Genomic DNA, 18,868 nt, shown 5'->3' with positions numbered 1-18,868 from the left:
GTAAGAGGCGCGAGCGTCAGCGGAGCGTCATTCAGCGGCGGTCGCGAGGTGAAGTCACAGTAATGACAAGTGATTTTAGTCTTATTTAACATGTTAGTTAATGTCGCATCGTGAGTTTATGTTGAGGTAAAGTTTGATTTTAGTCATAACCATCGACTCGGGAAGCGGAAGAGCGCGGAATATCGACCCGTGATCGGTTATTGATCATTATGCCGCCCATCGAGAATGAGGGTCTCGAGCAGATCCGATCGAAGATCAAAGAGCTGATCGATGCTAATCAAGTGCTGGTGTTCAGCAAGAGCTTCTGTCCTTTCTGCGTCAAGGTGAGCGAAGAGACGGCCTCAGAAACACAGTCGTGTCTCCTCAAACACACAGAGAGAGTTCCGTCATAAGAAAGGAGTAGGAAAGTTTGTGAAAGATGATAAAAGTCTTGTTAGCAGCGGTTGGTAACGTTAGCGTGTATTAGCGATCAGTAGCCAGTCGGCGAGAAGTCCATGTAAACGTGTATAATTAGGTTGCGTTTCAGTTGTTTTAAAAAGCTTTATTTTAAAATAATAAAAGATCTACAATTATTGAAAAAAAATAAAACCAGTAAGTTGTCAATGTCAAGGTCATGTATTATTGATTTTAGGCTTCAAGGGGTTTGTTATGAATAGTGTGAAATATGGAGTGTGAGCTATAATAGAAAAACATTATTCAAGAAATTGTGTTCTTAAAGGGTTAAATTTATGCTGTAATCCAGCACTGTCTATTTAGGTTATTGTTCAACGCAGCATAAAGTAGGCAGAATTAAACAATTAAATATCAAATATTGACTCATCACTTGTATGATAAAACAATTGTTAGTATAAACAATATGATCCTGGTCTATCATGCATCTGTAGACTTCTTCAGAGAAGCATGCGTGTGTTGGAGGGCAATAATGACAGCAAAGGGTACAAAGCTGCTTTTAGAAATACCCTGAAAGTTAATGAAGATTGTTTATAATCAGTGTTTTCATATATGTTATGTTTTAGACTTTAAGATAATCTATAGTAATTGTAAACATAACCGTTTCTGTTCAGGTAGATGAGCTGGTTTGGTCTGTAGGTCATGACTGAAGATGTGAGCTGCCACTTTCAGAGTAAACTAGTTCAGAAGAGTAAACTAGTTCAGAAGAGTAAACTAGTAGTAAACTAGTTCAGAAGAGTAAACTAGTTCAGAAGAGTAAACTAGTAGTAAACTAGTTCAGAAGAGTAAACTAGTTCAGAAGAGTAAACTAGTAGTAAACTAGTTCAGAAGAGTAAACTAGTTCAGAAGAGTAAACTAGTAGTAAACTAGTTCAGAAGAGTAAACTAGTTCAGAAGAGTAAACTAGTAGTAAACTAGTTCAGAAGAGTAAACAAGTAGTAAACTAGTTCAGAAGAGTAAACTAGTTCAGAAGAGTAAACTAGTAGTAAACTAGTTCAGAAGAGTAAACTAGTTCAGAAGAGTAAACTAGTAGTAAACTAGTTCAGAAGAGTAAACTAGTTCAGAAGAGTAAACTAGTTCAGAAGAGTAAACTAGTTCAGAAGAGTAAACTAGTTCAGAAGAGTAAACTAGTTCAGAAGAGTAAACTAGTTCAGAAGAGTAAACTAGTTCAGAAGAGTAAACTAGTTCAGAAGAGTAAACTAGTTCAGAAGAGTAAACTAGTTCAGAAGAGTAAACTAGTTCAGAAGAGTAAACTAGTTCAGAAGAGTAAACTAGTTCAGAAGAGTAAACTAGTTCAGAAGAGTAAACTAGTTCAGAAGAGTAAACTAGTTCAGAAGAGTAAACTAGTTCAGAAGAGTAAACTAGTTCAGAAGAGTAAACTAGTTCAGAAGAGTAAACTAGTTCAGAAGAGTAAACTAGTTCAGAAGAGTAAACTAGTTCAGAAGAGTAAACTAGTTCAGAAGAGTAAACTAGTTCAGAAGAGTAAACTAGTTCAGAAGAGTAAACTAGTTCAGAAGAGTAAACTAGTTCAGAAGAGTAAACTAGTAGTAAACTAGTTCAGAAGTAGTTCAGAAGAGTAAACTAGTTCAGAAGAGTAAACTAGTTCAGAAGAGTAAACTAGTTCAGAGTAAACTAGTGATGGAAATTAAACCAGCAGGTTGTGAATTATTAGAATACAAAGTAGCTGTAGATAGCACCGTTCTTTCCACAACCTGAATGATTTTACTCCTCTGTAGTTTTGTGATCTTGAATGGTTTTGAGCACCGCACTTCTGTTGCTCAAGTACTTCACCGATCACCTGAGCATTTATTCATGCAGTTCCTTTAATGCACCGGAGTTAGTGATGCCGTGCATTTAAAAAGCTGTGATGGATATGTTTCTGCCTAAGAGAAAAAGTGAGTCTTGTTGAAACACTAACATGTGTGGTTTTCTTTAATTCCAGGTGAAGGAACTCTTTAAAGAGCTGAATGTTAAGTGTAATGCCATAGAGCTGGACCTGATGGGTAAGAGCACAATAGCTATTTTGCATATTAAGTGACTTTTATAGTAATTCCTTTCTTTAGAGTGAAATGAGAGACATGGAGGAAGTGCCAGTCACTGCTCTTTGTATTCTTCAGCTGATGGAAGTAATAGCAGATTAATGTCTGTTAATATTGTCTGAAATAATGCATGTGAAACACTTTATTATTTAATTTTTAGGTGAAATGAGGTCTTAAATAGGTTTCATTTCTATTTGAAGTTACTCAAGATTAAAATAAACTCAAGTATGGTTTTCACCATCAAAATAGTTGGTGTGGTATTAAACAAAATTTAAAACAAGTGTTTTTCTTTTTTCTAAAAGTTCAGTTTTAGCATTTTAAAGGGGAAAAACAAAACCAACAAAGTTTTTTGCAATGTGAAATAAATGCATTTTCTCTAGTAGTCTCAGGCTTTGCACTCTATTTGTTTATCTTCACCAGCAAGTGGGCCAAATTATAATACTGGCGAGTCTAAATATTTTGTCAGTGATGGCTGCTATCTACAGAAACTGGTTCTGAGATTATAGTATACTATTTGTTGACTACATAAGTACTCAAACCAAATGTTTACTACTTTTGTTTTGCTGAACATGCAATTGCATAACATGCGTTTTTACATGAAGTTCTTCCTGATATGCAAGGTTACCATCGATTATGCATGTTATCTGTATGTGTTTCCACTTCAGCTAATATTATGTAATGTTCATGTTTAAGGTTATTGAACTTTTACTGCTTCATTGACGGAGTTGAGCTGAAGTACCCTTGCATGTGTTCTCTGAACATTGTGCTGAATCTCTTAAGTTAATGTTTAAGTGTTGGCCGTGACAGACGACCTGCTGAGTCACTCCAGCTCCAGCGTTACTAATGTCTAAAAATCATCTTCCTCTTCTTGCTTTCATTCACTCATCCGTACCCTCCTCCATGTCTCATTCACATCTCATGCTCTCTTTATCTCGCTGTCCATGCGCAGCTGTTCATCTCATGTTCGTAGCATGACCCCAATAATGGATTCTCTGGCGAACCGAACAGCTCTAAACCTGATTAGCTGCTGTGTTTTTTTTCCTCTGTGTTTGGAGCCAAACATCGCTTTCAGAAGCAGGCGAGCAGTGCCAGATCCGAACCTGATTCGATTATTGGAGAGCTGCCCATGTGGTGTAGATGTGAAACGTGAGCGGTGAGATCCTGGCTGATCATGTCTGATGTGTTTCAGAGGACGGAACCAACTACCAGGACTTGCTGCATGAGATGACGGGGCAGAAAACCGTCCCCAATGTCTTCATCAACAAGAAACACATCGGAGGCTGTGACAAAACCATGAAGGTGCTGATTTTTCTGACTGATCTGTGCATGTTTCCAGCTGGGTCTCACTGGCCAGACTTTTGAGTGTTTTCATAATTGCTGGGATTTATCATGTGCGTGCCAAAGACCACCAGAGAAATTAGTTTGTCATAGACTTTGGGCTCAGAATTTCCCTCTTTTGTTAATTATTAGCAGACATAATGTCATTTCCAAAAGCAAACGGTGTTTTACAGTTTTCACTCTTCATTCATTTTTCTCATAGATTTGATGGTGTGAACCTCTGCAACTTTAGTTATAGGATGAAGAATAACCAAGTGACCTATTGCATTTGCTAAAGTGTAATTTCATGCATGCTGTTCCAACACGGTTTACTAAAAACCAGTGGTTTTCCAGTCTGAGGCAGTTCTTGCTTCAGTTCACTGTCAAGGGGAGCTGATGGACATGAGCGGATGCTTCAGTTAGTGAGCTTTCTGCTGCAAAAGCCTCACCCGCACACACCCTTTCATTTTTTTTAGAATAATTATAGGTCGTTAAAAGGTAATGAAAATGTTGCTGACTGTCACACATGTCTGCTAGAAGGTATTCTATCCTATTTAATTTACGGAATTGTTCTCATCACTGATTCAGGGCAGGGCTTTCGGTTTCATTTTCTCTTTGAAATATCTCATGTCAGCATTTGATTTTTATTTCTGTGAATTTATAAATGGCAAACGCAATTCTAGAGTTTTATGGATTTGTTAGGGATTTGTGAGTTGTGACTGGGAGTTGCCATAGACCTCCTGATTAAATATTAGAACTATATCAAGCTGCAATGTCTAGGGTGACTATTTCAGCTTAACTACTTCATACATTTTTATTTTTAAGAGTGTTGTTTAAAATATAAACAATGTAATACTAATAATAATATAAATAATACTTTTTCAGCCCTGATATCGCGTCATTTTTGCTGTTGTGGTGATTTGTTTTAGAGTTTGTTCTCAATTGGCATCTAACTGTCTGGATATCTTGACCTTGGTAACTTTTAAATTGACAGACACAATTCCAGAAATAATTAAAAGCAACTTCTCACAGTATTTTAGCATGTAGATGGCACCAATGATGCTCCAAATGCATTAAAACGTGCCATTCTGTGACACAGATGCATGCATTGAGGTTAATTTTTAAGGATTTTTTTTTTTCATTTGTTGAGTTTTTGTTAGTTACCCTATCAGAAGGCTGCTTTTGCAGAAAACCGTCCCCAATGTCTTCATCAACAAGAAACACATCGGAGGCTGTGACAAAACCATGAAGGTGCTGATTTTTCTGACTGATCTGTGCATGTTTCCAGCTGGGTCTCACTGGCCAGACTTTTGAGTGTTTTCATAATTGCTGGGATTTATCATGTGCGTGCCAAAGACCACCAGAGAAATTAGTTTGTCATAGACTTTGGGCTCAGAATTTCCCTCTTTTGTTAATTATTAGCAGACATAATGTCATTTCCAAAAGCAAACGGTGTTTTACAGTTTTCACTCTTCATTCATTTTTCTCATAGATTTGATGGTGTGAACCTCTGCAACTTTAGTTATAGGATGAAGAATAACCAAGTGACCTATTGCATTTGCTAAAGTGTAATTTCATGCATGCTGTTCCAACACGGTTTACTAAAAACCAGTGGTTTTCCAGTCTGAGGCAGTTCTTGCTTCAGTTCACTGTCAAGGGGAGCTGATGGACATGAGCGGATGCTTCAGTTAGTGAGCTTTCTGCTGCAAAAGCCTCACCCGCACACACCCTTTCATTTTTTTTAGAATAATTATAGGTCGTTAAAAGGTAATGAAAATGTTGCTGACTGTCACACATGTCTGCTAGAAGGTATTCTATCCTATTTAATTTACGGAATTGTTCTCATCACTGATTCAGGGCAGGGCTTTCGGTTTCATTTTCTCTTTGAAATATCTCATGTCAGCATTTGATTTTTATTTCTGTGAATTTATAAATGGCAAACGCAATTCTAGAGTTTTATGGATTTGTTAGGGATTTGTGAGTTGTGACTGGGAGTTGCCATAGACCTCCTGATTAAATATTAGAACTATATCAAGCTGCAATGTCTAGGGTGACTATTTCAGCTTAACTACTTCATACATTTTTATTTTTAAGAGTGTTGTTTAAAATATAAACAATGTAATACTAATAATAATATAAATAATACTTTTTCAGCCCTGATATCGCGTCATTTTTGCTGTTGTGGTGATTTGTTTTAGAGTTTGTTCTCAATTGGCATCTAACTGTCTGGATATCTTGACCTTGGTAACTTTTAAATTGACAGACACAATTCCAGAAATAATTAAAAGCAACTTCTCACAGTATTTTAGCATGTAGATGGCACCAATGATGCTCCAAATGCATTAAAACGTGCCATTCTGTGACACAGATGCATGCATTGAGGTTCATTTTTAAGGATTTTTTTTTTTTTAATTTGTTGAGTTTTTGTTAGTTACCCTATCAGAAGGCTGCTTTTGGTTTCTATATATATGAAATGTCTGCTCATCAGTGCCTAATCACCATTGCATCTGTCTTAGATCTGTAGAGTATAAAGCAGCTCTGTGGGAAAGACATTTGGTAATCGAGCTGAATAATGCTCAAGCACCTCTTCACCATGCCTCTTATCAGCATCGTTTTTATGCTCCTGCTAATGATGGGTTTGTTGTCGTGGTAACAGGCACACAACGATGGCGTCCTGCAGAAGCTGTTGGGTGAAGGCAGTGAGGTGTTCGACTATGATCTCATCGTCATTGGCGGTGGTTCTGGTGGTCTGGCCTGCTCAAAGGTGTGTTAAATTACACCGAGATCCTTCATTTATAATGCTGTTTAAATACTGTATGTGTGTGTAGGGTGAATTCAGGTCAAGCGAGCCACTTTGTCGTCTCTTGAGTTTCAAGTTACTTGCATGAATCCTGTTTTAGGACTTGGTGTTAGCATTTTTTAAAAATATATATATTTAAGCTTTTGACATGCAAGAAGTAAAATATAGATCTAAATAAAAATTATTTAAGGCACAGTGTTACACCAACACAATTTTTTTCTGTATGCTATATCTAGTATTAAGCCACAGTATAAATTTTTTTTAATACAAATAATGTGTCTATTTTTTTAATAGTCCATTTGTATTAATTTTATATTTAAAGTTTTCATTTAATATTCATTTACAAGTTTAATGTACCAAATAAAATGGGGTTTATGGGTATTTCAGTTTTGAATTGATTCATTGAAATAAACATTTTTAAATTATTAACATAAATGAATTAAACTTTTTAACACACCTTTTAGGAAACTAAATGTGATCCTCTACCACAAAAGCAGTCTTAAATCGCTGGGGTATATTTGTAGCAATAGCCAAAAAAACATTGTATGGGTCAAAATTATTATTTTTTTTTTTCTTTTATGCTAAAACTCATTAGGCTATTAAGTAAAGATCATGTTCCATGAAGATATTTTGTAAATTTCCTACCGTAAATATATCAAAACTTTATTTTTGATTAGTAATATGCATTGCTAAGAACTTCATTTGGACAACTTTAAAGATGATTTTCTCAATATTTAGATTTTTTTGCACCCTCAAGATTCCAGATTTTCAAATAGTTGTATTTCGGCCAAATATTGTACCATACATCAATGGAAAGCTTATTTATTCAGCTTTCAGATGTTGTATAAATCTCAATTTCAGAAAATTGACCCTTATGACTGCTTTTGTGGTCCAGGGTCACAAATGTCAAATTAAGAAGTGAAGGTGCACAGTATCGCTTAATTATGTTGCCAGCAAAATCATCAGAAACGTAAATCCAAACTCTATAGGAGCACATGAGCAGTTCTGTGGGTTTTGCAGATGAATCTGATTTTATCTGATTCAAACAGGAAGCAGCCGCCTTGGGGAAGAAGGTCATGGTTCTGGATTATGTTGTTCCCACACCGAAGGGCACAAACTGGGGTAAAAAAACCGGAATCAAAAGCATGCAGGTTTAATCAAAAATGACTTGTAATAAGATGATAATAAGATGTTTCTGTCCAGGTCTGGGTGGCACGTGTGTGAACGTGGGCTGTATTCCCAAGAAACTGATGCATCAAACGGCCCTGCTGGGCACAGCCATGGAGGACGCACGCAAGTTCGGCTGGGAATTCAGTGATCAGGGTGAGTGGTATGTTCAGCACGGCCGGAAATATGAAGCTCTACATGGTACACAACGATACATGATAAACTGGCTCTTTGATATGGATTGCAGAAAAGAATTACATTACATGATTTAATGCATTCCAGATAGAAGTAAAAGTAAACGTGAGTTCTTCATGCGGTACAGATTTTAAGGCCGTATGCGTGAAGGCTTGAAGTTGTGATGCAATTTTGTGATTTCTGATCTGAAGACATGTTTCCGATTGATTTCCTCTTTCTTTGAAAGAGTTTCGGTATATGTTTTTTAATTCTGTGACCGCAACCTTGTGAATATTTCTTGAAATGGTTAAAAAGACTGTTACGAGAGTCCTCATTTATATCTGTAATCGAAAGAGTTGTTAATGTGAGATTTAACTCCAGAAATCTTCATAATACACAGGACGAGTGATCATTGCAGCATTCAGTGTATTGCAATGTGTTGCTTTCAAAAGCTTCCCTTAATGGTCTTAATGTAGATTTCTTTTTGTCCATCTCCTGTTTTAATTCGCATTCTCCTCAAATATTGGCTTTTTATTAAAGTGACTCACAACTGGGAGACGATGAGGACCGCGGTGAATAACTACATCGGTTCACTGAACTGGGGCTACAGAGTTTCCCTACGAGACAAAAACGTCAATTATGTCAATGCCTACGCTGAGTTTGTGGAGCCGCACAAGATCAAGGCAAGTGTATTCTGACTCAAGACAAATGTCTTGCATGTATTGTGAAGGCAAAGCCGTTTTCTTGGGCAGAGCTAATGGACAGCTAAAATGAACCTAAAAGAGATCCAAGTCCACTACAGGTTCAAATACAATGTGAATTCAAAGAGAACTTGATTCTTTGAGTTTGAGTTTGATTCTTTTAGAGATAAAATAAGTGTAAAGCGTAATTAACTACTTTAGGGAAAGCATGCCTTAATGTCACAAGGCATTGCTTGGAATAGGAGAGCTGCTGTTTCTTGTAACTTAGTCTAAATGGCACCAGTATTAAATGCTAAAAGTTACATATTGCTTTCCAATAACAGTCACGATCTGCCAAAACCTGCCCTCGTCTCACCTTTTTGTTTACTCTTCCCAACAGGCCACAAACAAGCGCGGTAAAGAGATGTTCTACACTGCAGCTAAGTTTGTCCTGGCGACGGGAGAGAGGCCTCGTTACCTGGGCATCCCTGGAGACAAAGAGTACTGCATCACCAGGTGAGCTAAGACCCTGAGTTCACCGCGGTAAACTCGCTCTGGAGAGCCGCTTAATCGCAGCTGGACCTCAGGGGGTCGTTACTGGTTTATTTACAGGATTTATTGATTTAAAGCTGATTCATTCTCAGTCACTAAGGGAAGGAAAGCTTCCACTGCATGACTTGTCGAATAAGAGGAGGATTTCCTTCTATAGCTCTGATATGAACGGCATAAATGTGGAAAATGGTCATGTGGCTACTTATTTTTAAATAACATACTTGTCCCTTTGCTCCTTTGGGCAGAGTATGACATAAGCCTTGTTCAGACTGTCAGTCAGAATCCGATTGTTTGTGATTGGAATCCGATTTAAATGATTGGCTGTCCACACTGTATTTTTCAACTGTTCAGATTTGATTTGTGTGTCCCATGACGCTCTATCGTTTTACATCTGCATATCTGCATTGGTTTCCATTTCCAATGTTGTCTTACAACGTGACCACATGTTGCCATCGCGCTGGCTTATATTATGTCTTATGAGTAGGGCTGGGCGATAAATCGATAACGATAATTATCGCACGATATAAATTTCCTCGATAAACGATAACAAGAGGTTGATAAATGTTCGATATAATGTTTATGAGGCAAAGGTGGAGCGAAAGAGCGCTAGTCATTTGAAGCGCGCCACTCGGAGCGTTTATCTGCTCGGATCGAAGTTCAAACAGCGGCACGGCGCGAGCTTCACTAGAGCAGATGTGTTACTCGCTGATGAGTCTCGGTCAAACTGTGCTGTGAGAACTCGCTGATGAGTCTCGGTCAAACTGTGCTGTGAGGTCCAGTGTGAAGCGCTTGCATTCAGCGAAGAACACAAATAACTCTGTTTACAGCCAGATGAAACGGCGCTGACACAGGAGAAACACTGCGCAACGATACAGTTAGAAGACTTTTTAATCTACAAATTGCTATCATTTACCATAGATTTACTGTAGTAGCACTAATTGCACCACGGTATTGTCAGAAATGTGGGTATTTGTGTCAAATTTATATTATCAATAATGAACATAAATCTTAAGCTACTATTAAATGTGTATTTCTAAGAGACAGAAATTTTTTATATTAAAACATATATATATTTTATAAAAACATAAGATATTTTTTTCTTCTGTTAAGATATTTATTTTAAGGAAAAATGACTGGAAAAGTGTAAAGGATTCAAAAACGAAGTGTTTGTCATGTTCTGACCATAAAGAATAGTTTAAAACCACAGTTAACCATCTGGTTTTTACAACTTTAACATTGGAGCAAAAATCTGCCTTTAAATTTGCAAGAAATTAAAATTTGACCTTTATCGTGATAATTATCGATATCGACTGATATGAAAAAAACATTATCGTGATAATTTTTTGGCCATATCGCCCAGCCCTACTCATGAGGAAGCGGCAGAAACGTAGGAAAGCTTGAATGCATGGCTTTTTTTTTTTCCTGTGCTGACGTCTCTATACTGCTGGTCTGCACACCTCTGAGTTTTTTGTCATTTTCCGCTCGACTTGCACTTCGCAACAACACAGCCTTGTTTCTGCAAAGACATTCAGCGTGTTACAAACAGCATCTGACGTGTTTAGTTTTTACATGAGTATGACGTGAGAAGCTGAAACAGGCAAATAAGCTGTTTGAAATCTGATCTGAGCGGTGAGACTGAAACTGATTACCAGAAATGCATTTTGCATAGGGTTTTATACGTATGAATGTTGCTTGAAATGGATTAGTAAAAATCAGATTTCATGTGGTTTATTTTTATTTTTTCTGTTCTTGCTTGCTAAATGTGATCGGATTCCAATCGGATATGCACACAAAAAATGTTTGAACAGAGTCTGAACAAGGCCACAGTGATGTTAAATTTCAAATAGAGTTTGGCCCTTGATGTAACAAGCCTTTAAACTGAATGCCTGCATGTTCTTTTGACTCGCATCTGAGATTTCCTGATGGTTCATTCATCTTTTATCTGATAAGGAAGTGAGTGGCAGGTGTTTGGCAAGACTCTAGCCTCTGCGGCTTTCAATATATTGACTTTTCTCTTTGTATCCGTTTACTGTTCTGTATGTGTCTGAACTTTTGTCTACATTTGAGGAAACATGATCCGTCTGTGTGTCCTCACTGGTTTTGTTCATATTCGCAGTGATGACCTGTTCTCATTGCCCTACTGTCCCGGGAAGACTCTTGTCATCGGTGCGTCGTATGTGGCTCTGGAGTGCGGGGGGTTTCTGGTCGGTTTGGGGCTGGATGTGACCGTCATGGTTCGCTCCATTCTGCTGCGAGGATTCGATCAGGACATGGCCAACCGTGCAGGAGATTGCATGGAGACACACGGGGTCAAATTCCTCAGGAAGTTTGTTCCTACCAAGGTTGGTGCATGTGTGCTGTTAAACATTACTGAAATCTGAAATGATGCTTTATCTTTCGTGGCTGCGGTTATGAAATGCTCTTTAGGAGTATTATGATCATGGCCTCTTTACTCACCTTTTGTTGGTGATAAACAATTATTATTTTTTCTACAGATTGAGCAGCTTGAAGCTGGAACTCCAGGTCGACTTAAAGTGACGGCCAAATCAACCGAGAGTGATGAAATCATTGAAGGAGAATACAATACTGTGAGTATCATGTCTGTGTGGCCAAAAAGCAGAATTCGTTTTAGATATCATTGAAGTACATCAGGTTTTATCTTGTCTGCTATCTCTGGCTATGTTTCAAAACTGGTGAGCTGTCCTGCTGTCAATCCTAACCCTGCATAGGCATCTCCTAATGCATGCTTTCAGATTAACTGAAACCTCATAATTGACCTGATTTGGAGCAATCCATATTGAAAACAACTCTGTACAAATATAGGTCTTCAAGGGTAACACAGGAGACTAAAGGCTTGTGAAAATACATAGCATGCACAAATACTGGGAAAAAATAAATGTATGCATACACACAAAACCCTGTTCAAAGTTTTGGGATGGATAAGATTTATTAGTGTGTGTGTGTTTTAATAAATGTTTCTTCTGCTCACCAAGGCTGCATTTATTTATTTTAAAATGCAGTAAAAACAGTAATATTGAGTTATTACAATTTTAAATAACTGTTTTCTATGCAAATATATTGTAAAATGTAATTACTCCAGTCTTCAGTGTCGCATGATCCTTCAGAAATCATTCTAATATGCTGATTTGCTGCTCAAACATTTGATTATCAGCGTTGCAAAATAGTGAATGCTGCTTCATAGAATCCTTTAAAAAAAGCAACACAGTTTCCACAAAAATATGATGAATAAAGTTCAAAAGAACAGCATGTACTTGAAATGGAAATCCATTGTAACTTTGTCTTGACTGTCACTTTTGAACAATTTAATGCGTCCTTAATGAATAAATCATTTTTATGTTTTCAAGTCATGTTTTTAAACGAAGATTGCAATTACGGGGGGGGTTAAAAGCAGTAATGTGGAGTATTTTGTCAAAGCACTTGCGTCAGTTGTTTAATATAAACCTTCACTGGAGTTGTACAGTTAGACTACTGTTTAAGGTGGATGAACAATGCTTTGCTCATTTTTTTTTTTATTTATTTTTTTTTTTATTATTAATATTTTTTTGTTGTTGTTGCTGTTTCTTTTATAACTGCGGGAGGAGTCTGGTGTTTCTGTGGAAATCAGCAGTGTCACATTCCTTTAATATTTCTAATGTTTTGTGTGTCTCTGCAGGTGTTGATCGCAGTGGGTCGTGATGCCTATACAGGAAAGATTGGTCTGGACAAGGCTGGAGTTGAAGTCAATGCCAAGTATGTCTCGTTCATTTGAATAGTTTATTTTGGTCATCTGTCCTCACTCACAGTCCTTCCCATATCCCATAACACAGTGCTTGTTTTCATGGTAGCTCTTGAGAGGGCGGGTTCTGGAGTGTCACTGTGAATCAGCAGTATTGACTTTGGGAACTGGGCAGCGTGTCCAGTGTCTGACCTTATGACACATGGACTGTGTTTATAGAGCACACTGGGTCAGGAAGGATTCAGCTAAATGTTTCCATTCAGTAGTGTGGGACGATTAATATTAATACACACTTCAGTGCATGTGTGAATTAATGTGTGTGTGTGTGTGTGTGTGTGTGTGTGTGTGTGTGTGTGTGTGTGTGTGTGTGTATTTGAGACAGAGGTTTAGATCCGTTCCCAAGCGGAATCATGTGATTCCATATGACCCACACGCATATGGGAGTGATGCATGGCTCTTTTATGGTTCCTCTGTATGAGCGACTCACCGAGTATTTACAGATTTATGATTTGAAATGCTGAGTTGCTCATTTCAGTTTAGTAATGCACGTGATGTGTCTGTACATTGACAAGTCATTGTGCACTAGTTACAGTAACACGGAGTCTTCCTAGATTGCAGAAGTGAGCTGAAGTTGATGTAATGTGGCTTTTATATGACAAAGCATTTTTCGTTGATGCTTTTCTGCAGCAATCTCGAGGTTTTATTTGTGCTTTAGACAAACTCGTGGCTTGAAGGTGCATGTGTGTTGAAAAATGTAGGTGTATCAAAACATTTAGGGGCACAATGACAAAGTACACTAGGTTTTTAAGTGTTTGTTTCAAACTGTATTTAATAATCGTAATTATTTATAGGCCTATCTTAAACTGTTAAAAATGAAAATGGAGAAATATAAATAAAAATAAACGCTGAGAAAGTTATGCTATAAAAACGAATTAGTTATTATACTTTATTTTTTATGCTATAATTAAAAATAATTCTAAAAATAACACTGGCTTGTATACCATTTGTTGGTATTTGTGCTTTAGACAAACTCGTGGCTTGAAGGTGCATGTGTGTTGAAAAATGTAGGTGTATCAAAACATTTAGGGGCACAATGACAAAGTACACTAGGTTTTTAAGTGTTTGTTTCAAACTGTATTTAATAATCGTAATTATTTATAGGCCTATCTTAAACTGTTAAAAATGAAAATGGAGAAATATAAATAAAAGTAAACGCTGAGAAAGTTATGCTATAAAAACGAATTGGTTATTATACTTTATTTTTTATGCTATAATTAAAAATAATTCTAAAAATAACACTGGCTTGTATTCCATTTGTTGGTCTTAATTTTAACATTTTACGAATACATTTTAAAATCAAAAGGTCAATCAAAAATCAAAGGGGCTCAATTTTTTTTATTTTACAAACTATTTATGTAATTATTTATAGGTCTACCTTAAACTGTATAAACCGTACATATACACATCACTCATGGATGGATGGATAAACTGATGAATAGAACGCACAACATATTTGTTAAATGAAATCATAGCTTTTTGAAGTTAAAAGATATTTCTGTTTTGTCCATCACCAAGTTTAAGACCTCTTTAAGTGATAATTAAGATGTTTGTTAAATCATGTTTAAGACTTTTGATTTGATTTTTCATAAAACATAAGTATTTTCATTTGTAGGGTCATAAATGCATCTTACATTTGAGTTAATGCATATCTATTTTAACTCGCAAATGAGTGAAATGCTTGCAACTGTAAAACAGCATTTTAGTCATTGACATGAATGCACAAATCTATTAAAACCTCAATACAAACGTTTTGATGCTTTGAGGGGAAAAATGGTAGATTATGATCCTGCTGTTCACAATAATGACAAATGTTTCGCAACCGAGTAATACAACGCGATTCGGATCAAGCATCAGAAGCAAGTGTGAAATGGACTTTTAATGTGAGTCCTTCATATTTCACTGTTTGTTGTTGGTGTACACGCAGTCTTTACTTAGTCCTCAAGACTTGGACTTCGCTCTCCCAATGCTAACATTGAGTCGTTTTCTGATCCTCCGTCCAGGAACGGGAAGATCCCAGTGAACGATGAGGAGCAGACCAACGTTCCTCACATCTATGCCATTGGAGACATCCTGGAGGGGAAGTGGGAGCTCACGCCTGTGGCCGTTCAGGCCGGGAAGCTTCTGGCTCGCCGACTGTTCGCTGGAGCTACTCTGAAGGTCTGGCATAGTCATGACTGTTCCTGTGTGTTTTTGTATTATAAATGTTTGCTTGAACTCTGTAGGGCTGTCAAAATGGCTGAAAAACTACATTTGAATTTTGTACTTGAATATTATCAAAATTCGAATTATATTCAAATTTAAAATGCATAATTTCAGTTAGGGTGAAGAAAAGCTTTTGGTTTCTCTTCTGAGGCCACAAGAGGGCGCATCGAGCAAAATATTACTAATGCACGTTTATTCAAAGCATAAGCTAACATGACTATCTGTGAAAAAATTGCATAATGTTTAAAATAATGTTTATAAACCAATTATAATTAAGTTGCGTAAACAACTATAAACAAAACGGCATGTATGCATAGTTTAATACAAAGGGCCGAAAGCCAATCACACAGAGTACATTTTTCATTTAAAAACACGAGTTGCAGTGGGATGGGGAAAAAACCCCGCCATAAAGTGTCGAGGTTTTTTTTTTTCTCTCTCTCAAAGTTGAACTTGCATTAATTTTACATGGCTTTCTAAACATGCGGCTCTTTTGTGCGAGACGCGAGTGCAACGCTGATAGATGTCCCTCTAGAAAATGTGCGAAATATGCGTTCTGTGTGAACGGCTCGGTTTCAGTTTTGACGTAAACAAGATCTTCTCTGCATTGATGTTCTCTTTTCCTGCAATATTTAGCCGCATCTAGTGGCTTCAACTGGATAGGCTAACAAAAACATTATAATGCAACGACACTTACATCGTCATCGCAGCTTGTGTGTCACTGATAAGGCTGCCTCCTTAACGCACACCAAAAACGTTGCATTCGAATGTGGATTTTTATTTTAAATTTGACGAACATTTGAAATTCAAATTTTTTTTGGACAGCCCTAAAACTCTGTAAATAGCAGCTGGTTTTCTGTGATCTCACCGGTTCCTGTTTCCCTCTCTCTGTGTCGTTTCAGTGCGATTATGTGAACGTTCCCACCACTGTCTTCACTCCGATGGAATACGGCAGCTGTGGTTACCCAGAGGAGAAGGCCGTCGAGATCTACGGACAGGAGAACCTCGAGGTGCGTGTTTCAAACAGACGTCAGACTGGAAATATTAATAACCTGTGCTGATAATGACTGTGGTTTTAATGATGTGATTGTGTTGGTCTCTGCAGATCTATCACAGTCTGTTCTGGCCTCTGGAGTTCACCGTTCCCGGTCGAGACAACAACAGGTGCTACGCCAAGATCATCTGCAATAATCTTGACAATGTAAGACATGCATAACTGTCCTCATCCTATGTGAACGTGGTTTGGTTTGTGAAACATTATGATTCTAAGTCATAATTAGTGACTTAACTGGATTTTAGTCATTTTACAATAAGGTTTAATTCATTAACATTAGTTGAACTAACAATGAACTGTGCTTCTACAAGTGTTATTGTTAACTAAAGCTATTATTGTTTCAGTAATCTAAATAAATGGTTGAAAACATGTAATTAGGTTGATGTACTGAAATTACTTGAATTTAGAAAATCTAAATAGAAATATGAAAAAGCCTAATAAAAATGAACACAGCATTATTGAAACTTAAAATGGAGAAATAGAAATAAAAATAAAAACAGAAAATGAATGCTGTAATTATCAAAAAAATAACACTGGCTTTGATACCATTTGTTGATCTTAAATTCAACATTTTACTAATGCATTTTAAAAGAATCAAAAGTTGCATCTTTACACTAAACAATGAACAATTGCATTTTTATAACAACCTTGACAGATTCACGCATTCTGTTAAAACTTCACAAATTTTGTTGTAGTGTTACTTTTTATTTTTTACTTTTAGATTTGTCAGTCAATTAATATTGATGGATCTGTAAACGAGTAATATTCAAAACTATTAATCTTCCTTCTTTCTTAAACTTGTTTTTTACCCCCCAAGAAATTTGGTATTTACCCCGGTGGTGTTGTTTTTCTGTTGGCTTACACGATGCATATTTAGCAAATGCAGTAAAGATGTTGCCTTTCTATTGGCTTTAAATTATATACATGTTCATATTACAGGCTCATTTCTAAGAGGCAGTGACTGATTTCCTTTAAGTATTGTGTCTTGTGAATGATTTGCATTTGATTCCATGCTATCATTACTGTGTGAGACACTTCAGGAGTATTAACTGCTGTCTGTCTGTCGTCTGTGTGCAGGAACGTGTGATTGGCTTCCACTATCTGGGTCCTAATGCCGGAGAGGTCACTCAGGGCTTCGGAGCCGCCATGAAATGTGGAATTACCAAAGACCAGCTTGATAACACCATCGGGATTCACCCGACATGTGCTGAGGTGCGTTCCTGTGACCCTACTGCTTCATTATAGGTTACTGACATGTCATGTTCTTATTCTTTTGAGTTGTAACATGCTCTTCCCTTCATTTGTTTCCAGATATTCACCACCATGGAGGTCACCAAGAGCTCCGGCGGAGACATCACTCAGTCCGGCTGCTGAGGTTAAACCCTGCTCGTTTAACAGGCTGTCAAGACTAGTTTAAACTAGTTTATTCTAGTGATGCATCCCTCTCCTCTTGGCCTAAACACACTCGAGTCTCTTTAATTAATCTCAGGTCATCTGAAGGCGTAACATCGTGATCCGCCCTGCTCTTAAAAGGCTTTTGTGTCTCGCTGTTGTCCTCCATGTATGTCCCCCTTAACAAACCATGTGAAGGGTGTATTGTGGGCGGAGTCTGGGAGCAGCAATAAGACACGACAGCCCTTCAGAGGCGGGGCTTTGCTTGCCTAGAGACCAATGATTGGGGGAGGAGATGATGATTGACAGCCTGTTAGACAGCGGGGTTACTCTGCTTTAACTGATTGTCCGAGTCAGAAATGCACCTGTGCTTTACTTTTTTCTTTCTTACACCTTATAAACTCATGCTAGCGCATTCGCGTTTGGTGCTCTGTGACGTTTTAACCCTTACCCCACGTTCAGTGGCGGGTTACGACTGATGTTTTCTGCACTTGGACTTTAAATAGATAAACTCATGTTAACGAGAACACTGATCTTTGGCTTTCAGACTCACGAGGGCAGCATACTTTTGTTTCTTTTGGTTGTAGGAGTATTTTTCTATATTTAATAGTGGTTTGTCTTCAGTTGCTCTGCATCATTCCACGTCAGGATCCTAGTAAGACGGATTTCACTTCCCGCTCTCATTAGTTTCTGATTTAGCTGTCGAGTAACTGAGACGTGATCGAAGCGCAAACCAAATGCAGCATGTAGATGCTTCCTCAAAGTATTTAAACTAACAGGCGTCACTGAGATCCGTGTGACCGCAAACTCATTTGTAGTTTGTGATGCCTGTCAGAGCACTTAGAAATATCAATAAAATGTGTATGTTCATATTTGTATAAATATATCGCTGGATTACATTACCTGTATCTGTATGGAGGTTTCATTGAAGTATAAATGCACGTCTGTTTGTATTTGTTTGACTTGCTGTTTATTTGCTTTCTGGATTATTTTGTTCTATTCGTCTCATCATTCACTCCCTTTTGCTTTCTAAGGATTGTGTTTAAGGGTCAAAGTTCTTACATTTACTGTCACTCAGCTCCTGATAATTGTACAATATTTCAATAGTATCTCTGTTCAAATTCTATTCATGAACTTTAATAAAACTATGTACACAACTTGAGTTTCTCACAGGTTTATCTGCAGTAAATCATCTCAAACGTGCATTAATCAGTGATATGTAAGCCTTGAGACTTTAATGAACATCATA

The 18,868-nt window shown here is 37.3% G+C and overlaps 1 protein-coding gene across 1 annotated transcript; it reads left to right on the top strand.

Annotated features, from left to right (window-relative positions):
• Positions 1–18,776, top strand: LOC107666707 (thioredoxin reductase 1, cytoplasmic-like). The gene is made up of 16 exons (XM_016458128.1): positions 1–323; positions 2,392–2,452; positions 3,678–3,787; positions 6,462–6,569; positions 7,655–7,727; positions 7,809–7,928; positions 8,487–8,629; positions 9,027–9,142; positions 11,295–11,520; positions 11,674–11,766; positions 12,852–12,928; positions 14,975–15,131; positions 16,076–16,183; positions 16,279–16,374; positions 17,305–17,439; positions 17,539–18,776. Exons 1-16 carry the CDS (start codon positions 210–212, stop codon positions 17,599–17,601), a joined length of 1,800 nt encoding a protein of 599 aa, XP_016313614.1. The 5' UTR covers positions 1–209; the 3' UTR covers positions 17,602–18,776.
• Positions 18,777–18,868: the final 92 nt, after the last annotated feature.

This window comes from Sinocyclocheilus anshuiensis, unplaced genomic scaffold, assembly GCF_001515605.1.
Source record: "Sinocyclocheilus anshuiensis isolate Anshui unplaced genomic scaffold, SAMN03320099.WGS_v1.1 scaffold91, whole genome shotgun sequence".
Taxonomy (NCBI): Eukaryota; Metazoa; Chordata; class Actinopteri; order Cypriniformes; family Cyprinidae; genus Sinocyclocheilus; species Sinocyclocheilus anshuiensis.
The sequence above is the reverse complement of the archived record's forward strand: the minus strand, read 5'-3'. Positions and strand labels throughout refer to the sequence as shown.

Coding starts and splice junctions, on each gene's coding strand:
- LOC107666707 (XM_016458128.1), top strand. CDS start 210: ATGCCGCCCATCGAGAATGAGGGTCTCGAGCAGATCCGATCGAAGATC. Junction 6,570..7,654: donor GTGGTCTGGCCTGCTCAAAG/GTGTGTTAAATT, acceptor TGATTCAAACAG/GAAGCAGCCGCCTTGGGGAA. Junction 16,375..17,304: donor TCTGCAATAATCTTGACAAT/GTAAGACATGCA, acceptor GTCTGTGTGCAG/GAACGTGTGATTGGCTTCCA.